At 51.9% G+C, this 8,751-nt stretch overlaps 1 protein-coding gene across 3 annotated transcripts in view; it reads left to right on the forward strand.

Moving 5' to 3' along the window:
* The window catches only part of LOC129714207 (calpain-3-like), a 35,659-nt gene extending 27,615 nt beyond the window's left edge, over positions 1–8,044 (forward strand). For 2 of the 3 annotated variants that reach the window (XM_055663731.1, XM_055663733.1), the window contains 3 exons: positions 43–88; positions 7,457–7,518; positions 7,968–8,044. In XM_055663731.1, the coding sequence (XP_055519706.1) occupies positions 43–88; positions 7,457–7,518; positions 7,968–8,003 (144 nt within the window). In that variant the 3' untranslated portion in view covers positions 8,004–8,044. Of the gene's footprint in view, positions 1–42; positions 94–7,456; positions 7,519–7,967 lie in introns of those variants that run through there. The other variant, XM_055663734.1, reaches the window with a different exon arrangement.
* The last annotated feature ends 707 nt before the right edge of the window (positions 8,045–8,751 follow it).

The following is an 8,751-nucleotide window of genomic DNA, read 5'->3' on the forward strand; positions in this document are numbered from 1 at the left end:
TCAGACATGTGGTCAACTCTCTTTGTCTCTCTCTGTTCCCAGAGCAAGTTCTTGAGTGCCCCAGAATTCATGAAGGTCTTCAATTCAGGTTAGTGAGCCCATGAGGAGAGAGCAGTGAACTCTTTCTCCAGCCAAATACTGTGTGTAGTGCCTATGGTGTACAAAATCAGGAATAGAGGAATACATCATGTAAACACACAAAGTCTCTTGCCCAGAGTCCGGGTATTCGAGGACCAGAGGACATAGGTTTAAGGTGAGGGGGGAAAAAAAGATTTTAGGGGTAACATTTTCAGGTGGGCGTGTGGAACGAGCTGCTGGAGGAGGTAGTTGAGGCTGGGACTATCGCAACGTTTAAGAAACATTTGGACAGGTACATGGATAGAAACATAGAAACATAGAAATTAGGTGCAGGAGTAGGCCATTCGGCCCTTCGAGCCTGCACCGCCATTCAATATGATCATGGCTGATCATCCAACTCAGTATCCCGTACCTGCCTTCTCTCCATACCCCCTGATCCCCTTAGCCACAAGGGCCACATCTAACTCCCTCTTAAATATAGCCAATGAACTGGCCTTGACTACCCTCTGTGGCAGAGAGTTCCAGAGATTCACCACTCTCTGTGTGAAAAAAGTTCTTCTCATCTCGGTTTTAAAGGATTTCCCCCTTATCCTTAAGCTGTGACCCCTTGTCCTGGACTTCCCCAACATCGGGAGCAATCTTCCTGCATCTAGCCTGTCCAACCCCTTAAGAATTTTGTAAGTTTCTATAAGATCCCCTCTTAATCTCCTAAATTCTAGAGAGTATAAACCAAGTCTATCCGGTCTTTCTTCATAAGACAGTCATATAGGACGTGTTTGGAGGGATATGGGCAGGTGGGACTAGTGTAGATGGGGCATGTTGGTCGGTGTGGGCAAGTTGGGCCGAAGGGCCTGTTTCCATGTTGTATCACTCTGTGACATCCTGGTGGACCCATTGGCGAGACAAGAGACAATAGGCAATAGACAATAGGTGCAGGAGGAGGCCATTCGGCCCTTCGAGCTAGCACTGCCATTCAATGTGATCATGGCTGATCATCCCCAATAATGAGTCCGCGCCGACCAGCGATCCTCCGCACACTAATACTATCCTACACACACTAGGGACATTTTACATTTACACCAAGCCAATTAACCTACAAACCTGCACGTCTTTGGAGTGTGGGAGGAAACCGAAGATCTCGGAGAAAACCCACGCAGGTCACGGGGGGAACATGCAAACTCCGTACAGACAGCGCCCGTGGTCGGGATCGAACCCGGGTCTCCGGCGCTGTGAGGCAGCAACTCTACCGCCCTGGGGAGAAGGGATGGGTGACGTCTCGGGTCGAGGCCCTTTTTCAGACTGAGAGTCAGGGGGAGAGGGAGACTGGAGATATGGAAGGGTAAGGCGTGAAAACGACAGATCAAAGCGGACGGTGATCGATGAAAATGTAGAAATGGTTCATTGTTAGCTGAGGGGAAGGTGACAACGAGGTGTACAAACAGTAACAGTAATCAGGAGAACAGTGGAACTAGGTGTGAACTAGGGTGGGGGGTGGGGGGTGGGGGGGGGGTGGAGTGAGAGGGAAAGCAACGGTTTCTTGAAATGAGGCAAGTATCGCTGGGCAGAGTTGCTGCCTCACAGCGCAAGAGACTCGGGTTCGATCATGTCTATGGGTGCTGTCAGTACGTGTTTAAGAAGGAACTGCAGATGCTGGAAAATCGAAGGTGGACAAAAATGCTGGAGGAACTCAGCGGGTGCAGCAACATCTATGGAGCGAAGAAAATAGGCAACGTTTCGGGACATAGAAACATAGAAATTAGGTGCCGGAGTAGGCCATTCGGCCCTTCGAGCCTGCACCGCCATTCAATATGATCATGGCTGATCATCCAACTCAGTATCCCGTACCTGCCTTCTCTCCATACCCTCTGATCCCCTTAGCCACAAGGGCCACATCTAACTCCCTCTTAAATATAGCCAATGAACTGGCCTCAACTACCCTCTGTGGCAGAGAGTTCCAGAGACTCACCACTCTCTGTGTGAAAAAAGTTCTTCTCATCTCGGTTTTAAAGGATTTCCCCCTTATCCTTAAGCTGTGACCCCTTGTCCTGGACTTCCCCAACATCGGGAGCAATCTTCCTGCATCTAGCCTGTCCAACCCCTTAAGAATTTTGTAAGTTTCTATAAGATCCCCTCTCAATTTCCTAAATTCTAGAGAGTATAAACCAAGTCTATCCAGTCTTTCTTCATAAGACAGTCCTGACATCCCAGGAATCAGTCTGGTGAACCTTCTCTGTGCTCCCTCTACGGCAAGAATGTCTTTGCTCAGATTAGGAGACCAAAACTGTACGCAATACTCCAGGTGTGGTCTCACCAAGACCCTGTACAACTGCAGTAGAACCTCCCTGCTCCTATACTCAAATCCTTTTGCTATGAAAGCTAACATACCATTTGCTTTCTTCACTGCCTATTTCCCTTCGCTCCATAGATGCTGCTGCACCCGCTGAGTTTCTCCAGCATTTTTTGTGTACCTTTGGAGTTAGTACGGTCTCCCTGTTACTGTGTGGCCTGTTTCCGTGCTGTGTCTCTAAACTAAACTAAGCTATTAGTGGGTGAGTTAATAGTGTACATCTGCAGCATTTATTACCAGGACGCATGTTGGATGGAGCCATCTTGGCAACCTCGTGAGAAGGCTCCGCCGTCGCAGAGTTGATCCAGGCAGCTCATTCCCCACACGCTGATGGGAAACAGACGCGGGCTTTGGACAGAGATACCACTACAGCTGTGGCAATGGGGACAGTGTATGTGTCGTGTCACGGGCCAAGGCCTATTCCAGCACATCTCTGGCCCCCGCCCAACACACGGTGGGAGATTCTCCCTTTACATCCCGTCCGCAACAGGCATTGGTGACAGACACAGCGGGTAGAGCTGCTGCCTCGCCCTTCCAGAGACCCGGGTTCCATCCGCATGCTTTCTGTGTGGAGTTTGCGGGTTCTACCCGTGACCGCATGGGATTCCTCCGGGTGCTCTGGTTTCCTCCCACAGTCCGGGAAATATGAGCGACTTTGGAGGTTAATGGCCCCCTAGTGTGTAAGGGAGTGATGGGAAAGTGGGATAGCATGGAACTAGTGTGATGGATGGTTGGGGAGTGGACTCAGTGGGCCGAAGGGCCTGTTTCCCGTGCTGTATCTCTATAAAATGCTGATGTAGAAACATGGAACTGCAGATTGTTCAAGAAGGAACTGCAGATGCTGGAAAATCGAAGGTACACAAAAAAGCTGGAGAAACTCAGCGGGTGCAGCAGCATCTATGGATCGAAGGAAATAGGCAACGTTTCGGGACGAAACGTTGCCTATTTCCTTCGCTCCATAGATGCTGCTGCACCCGCTGAGTTTCTCCAGCTTTTTTGTGTACCAAGGAACTGCAGATGCTGGGTTACACAAAAAAAAACACAACATGCTGGAGTAACTCAGCGGGACAGGCAGCATCTCTGGAGAGAAGGAATGGGTGGGGTTTCAGGTCGAGACCCTTCTTCAGACTCGGTCTCCATCTCAGACTCAGTGTGAAGAAGGGTCTCGACCCGAAACGTCACCCATTCCTTCTCTCTCCCCAGAGATGCTGCCTGTCCCGCTGAGTTACTCCAGCATGTTGTATCCATTGAAGATGTCAGAATGTGGCCAACAGCGCAACCGAGTGGTGCCACCTTGTCAGTGCAGCCCCCTGCTGGGTTACAAACGCCCAGCTTATATACATAGAAACATAGAAAATAGGTGCAGGAGTAGGCCATTCGGCCCTTCGAGCCTGCACCGCCATTCAATATGATCATGGCTGATCATCCAACTCAGTATCCCATACCTGCCTTCTCTCTCTATACCCCCTGATCCCTTTAGCCACAAGGGCCACATCTAACCCTCTTAAATATAGCCAATGAACTGTGGCCTCAACTACCTTCTGTGGCAGAGAATTCCACAGATTCACCACTCTCTGTGTGAAAAATGATTTTCTTATCTCGGTCCTAAAAGATTTCCCCCTTATCCTTAAACTGTGACCCCTTGTTCTGGACTTCCCCAACATCGGGAACAATCTTCCTGCGTCTAGCCTGTCCAACCCCTTAAGAATTTTGTACGTTTCTATAGGTTTGTAGGCTAATTAGACAGGGTAGACAGCCTGAACCTTTTTCCCACGGTATAAATATCAAAAACTTGAGGGCATGGCTTTAAGATGAGAGGGGCCTAAGTTTAAAGGCTGGTGAATCTGTGGAATTATTGTGGAGGCCAAGTTAGTGGATATTTTTAAGGCAGAGATAGATAGATTCTTGATTAGTACAGGTGTCAGGGTTATGGGGAGAAGGCAGGAGAATGGGGTTAGGAGGGAGAGATAGATCAGCCATGATTGAATGGCGGAGTAGACTTGAATGGGAAGAAAGTCTGAAGAAGGGTCTCGACCTGAAACGTCACCCATTCCTTCTCCCCACAGATGCCGCCTGTCCCGCTGAGTTACTCCAGCTGTTTATGTCTATCTTCGGTGTAAACCAGCATCTGCAGTTCCTTCGTACACACTAGTTCTACTCCTGTTCAAGAAGGAACTGCAGATGCTGGAAAATCGAAGGTAGACAAAATTGCTGGAGAAACTCAGCGGGTGCGGCAGCATCTATGGAGCGAAGGAAATAGGCAACGTTTCGGGCCGAAACCCTTGGTTTCGGCCCGAAACGTTGCCTATTTCCTTCACCCCATAGATGCTGCCGCACCCGCTGAGTTTCAACAGCAATTTGGTCTGCCTAATTCTACTGCCATTCCTTATGGCCTTATGAGATGTTTGGGGCAAGGTTTTTTTTACACAGAGCGTGTGGAGGGTGCGTGGAAGGTGCTGCCTGGGGTGGTGGTGGAGGCAGGCACGGTCGTGGAGGTTTAGAGGCCTTTAGATGGGCGCGTGGATAGGCAGGGAATGGGAGGGATATGAATCTTGGCCTCATAATGGAACATGATGTGTGGCCCTGGTCTCGTGTTGGACACAGACACGCTAGGCCAAAGGGCCGCCTCCTCCTCTATTCAACAGGGAAGCGTTTCGCTGGCTGAAGTCAGGCCTGAGGCAGATGGTTGTAATTTACTGGGAGTTAAATATCTGCCCCAGGATGTTGCTGAGAAATACCTCAGGGTCCAAGCTCATATGTCCAACATTGGCAGTTTAGTTTAGTTTAGAGATACAGCGCGGAAACAGGCCCTTCAGCCCATCCAGTCCGCGCCCACAAGCGATCACCCTTAACTCACCCTCAACAGTATCAAACAAACTAGGGACATAGAAACATAGACAATAGGTGCAGGAGTAGGCCATTCGGCCCATCGAGCCTGCACCGCCATTCAATATGATCATGGCTGATCATCCAACTCAGTATCCCATCCCTGCCTTCTCTCCATACCCCCTGATCCCTTTAGCCACATCTAACTCCCTCTTAAATATAGACAATGAACTGGCCTCGACTACCAACTACCTAGAAACTTACAAAATTCTTAATAGAAACTTACAAAATTCTTAAGGGGTTGGACAGGCTAGATGCAGGAAGATTGTTCCCGATGTTGGGGAAGTCCAAAACAAGGGGTCACAGTTTAAGGATAAGGGGGAAATCATTTAGGACCGAGATGAGGAAAACATTTTTCACACAGAGAGTGGTGAATCTCTGGAATTCTCTGCCACAGAAGGTAGTTGAGGCCAGTTCATTGGCTATATTTAAGAGGGAGTTTGATGTAGCCCTTGTTGTTATAGGGATCAGGGGGTATGGAGAGAAGGCAGGTACAGGATACTGAGTTGGATGATCAGCCATGATCATATTGAATAGCGGTGCAGGCTCGAAGGGCCGAATGGCCTACTCCTGCACCTATTTTCTATGTTTCTGTGGCAGAGAATTCCACAGATTCACCACTCTCTGTGTAAAAAATGATTTTCTCATCTCGGTCCTAAAAGACTTCCCTCTTATCCTTAAACTGTGACCCCTTGTTCTGGACTTCCCCAACACGGGGAACCGACAATTTACCAATTTACTGAAGCCAATTAACCTGCAAACCTGCACGTCTTTAGAGTGTGGAGGGAAACTGAATATCTTGGAGAAAACACATGCAGATCACAGGGAGAACGTACAGAGTCTTCTGTGGGAACATTTATCCTGCATCTAGCTTGTCCAGTCCTTTTATAATTTTATATCTTTCTATAAGATTCCCCCTCATCCTTCAAAACTCCAGTGAATACAAGCCTAGTCTTTTCAATCTTTCCTCATATGACAGTCCCGCCATCTCAGGGATCAATCTCGTGAACCTACGCTGCACTGCTTCAATCACAAGGATGTCCTTCCTCAAATTAGGAGACCAAAACTGTACACAATACTCCAGATGTGGTCTCACCAGAGCCTTATTCTTCAGACTCGACCTGACGTTTCAGGTCGAGTCTGAAGAAGGGTCTAGACTCGAAATGTCACCCCTTCCTTCTCTCCAGAGATGCTGCCCGTCCCGCTGAGTTACTCCAGCATTTGGTGCCCATTCTGGGGCAGAGATCCAATCACTAAATGGAGCAGAGTCCTCAGGCTTGTCTCCAGGAGAGGGCAGTGCAAGCTCACTTGCTGCACCAAGATGGGTGGAGAGACTTGGGTGGGAAACTCAGCGGGTGAAGCAGCATCTATGGAGCGAAGGAATAGGTGACGTTTCGGGTTGAGACCCTTCAAAGTGGGATTGGAATAACTGCAGGGAAACGGCACAGAGTTAAAAGATGAACCAGGATCTAAATGAAGCGGAAGCTGACACAACCTGATGAATATCCAACGTGACCCCACCACTCGCCACATCTTCCAATCTCCCCCCATGTCTGCCTTCCGCAAAGACCGCTCCCTCCGCAACTCCCTTGTCAATTCTTCCCTTCCCTCCCGTACCACCCCCTCCCCGGGTACTTTCCGTTGCAACCGCAAGAAATGCAACACCTGTCCCTTTACCTCCCCCCTCAACTCCATTCAAGGACCCAAGCAGTCGTTCCAGGTGCGACAGAGGTTCACCTGAGTCTCCTCCAACCTCATCTACTGCATCCGCTGCTCTAGATGTCAGCTGATCTACATCGGTGAGACCAAGCGGAGGTTGGGCGATCGTTTCGCCGAACACCTCCGCTCGGTCCGCAATAACCAAGCTGACCTCCCGGTGGCTCAGCTTTCAACTCCCCCTCCCACTCCCAATCCGACCTCTCTGTCCTGGGTCTCCTCCATGGCCAGAGCGAGCAGCACCGGAAATGTGTAGGGAGTGGAGGGGGAGGTGGGATAGCATAGAGCTAGTGTGAAGGGGTGATGGATGGAGGGCGTGGACTTCGTTGGGCCGAAGGGCCTGTTTCCGTGCTGTACCTGTATAACTTGTCGATTATTCACCGGTTCCCCCCCCTTAAACCCTCCCTCTCCCTCTCTCTCTCTCCACAGCTGCCGATAAACGGTTCCACCTCACCCTGGAGACCTGCTGCAGTTTGCTGTTCACACTCACTGTATCTTTCCCACAGTCTGCCTGAGGGGGGGGGGGGGGGGGCTGGTGAGGGGTGAGGGGTGAGGGGTGAAGATGAGAGGTGCGGGGTGGGGGTAGACGGTGTCGGGAGTTGGGTGAAAGGGTCAGGGGTGGAGGGGTGGTCAGGGGTGGAGGGGGGTCAGGGTGAGAGGTGAAGGGTCAGGGATGGGGGGGGGTCAGGGTGAGAGGTGAGGGGTGGGCGGGCAGGCTCACAGGGAGGGCTGTCGAGGGGTGATGGGTCAGGGGTGAGCAGGGACGAGGTTTCGGGTGTGGATGGGATCACGGACCCGGGTGAGAGTCGGGTGGACGGGGTCAGGATGAGAGGTGAAGGGTCAGTGGGTCGGGGAGGGGGTGCGGTTGGGTGGGTGGTTCAGGGAGGGGGGTCAGGGGGGGGGTGCCGGGCATGAGATGGATCCTTGACGTTGAGCTCAGGAGCCGGACAGACGGGGTTGGATGAGATCACCGTGAGGCCAAGGTCATCATGATCAATGTGCAGAAACTGCGGGTGGACCACACGCTGGGGGGGGGGGGAGGTTGAGTAGTGGGAGGGGGCTAGCGGGGAGGGGGTGGAAGTGCGAGAGGAGGAGGGATCTGGGAGGGGGTAACGTGGAGGGTGGGATGGGCTAGTGGACGGGAGTAGTGGGGAGAGGGATGAGTGGGGGGAGGGCAAGGACTGTGGGGGAGGGCATAGAATGAGGGGGGAGAGTGAGGTGAGGGGATATACGGGCGGGTTGTATCGGGAGGAGGGAGGTTGGGCTGGGGAGAAAGGCGCAGCTAGGAGCAGGAGGGATGGGAGAGGAGGGGGAAAAAGGGGAGGGGGGGCTGATGGACATCTGTGGTCGCTGGGTGACTCCCCTCTACCTACAGGTCGTCTACGATTACTACGTGACTGGAGGACGGGGGCCATCATGGGAGCTCGAGTGACCTGGGGCCAGCGCTGTCCCCGCGCCGGTGAGAGAGGTGGCGTGAGGGGCACTGAGGCACACACACCGCTCCCCACCCCCCCCCACCCCCCCCCCCACCCCTCCCCCTCACACCCCCTCCCGCCCCACCCTCATCCTCACCAATCATTCCTCGGGGGAGAAGCAACAAAATTTGGGGGAACATCACAGGGAGGGATTGCGGGTAAGGGTGCTGTGGCATGGTGGGAGGGGAGGGGTGATATGAATTGAGGGGTGAGAGGAAGGGAGGGTGATAGTAACTGGTGGGGGGGATG

The sequence above is a fragment of the Leucoraja erinacea genome, chromosome 38 (assembly GCF_028641065.1).
Source record: "Leucoraja erinacea ecotype New England chromosome 38, Leri_hhj_1, whole genome shotgun sequence".
Lineage (NCBI taxonomy): Eukaryota > Metazoa > Chordata > Chondrichthyes > Rajiformes > Rajidae > Leucoraja > Leucoraja erinaceus.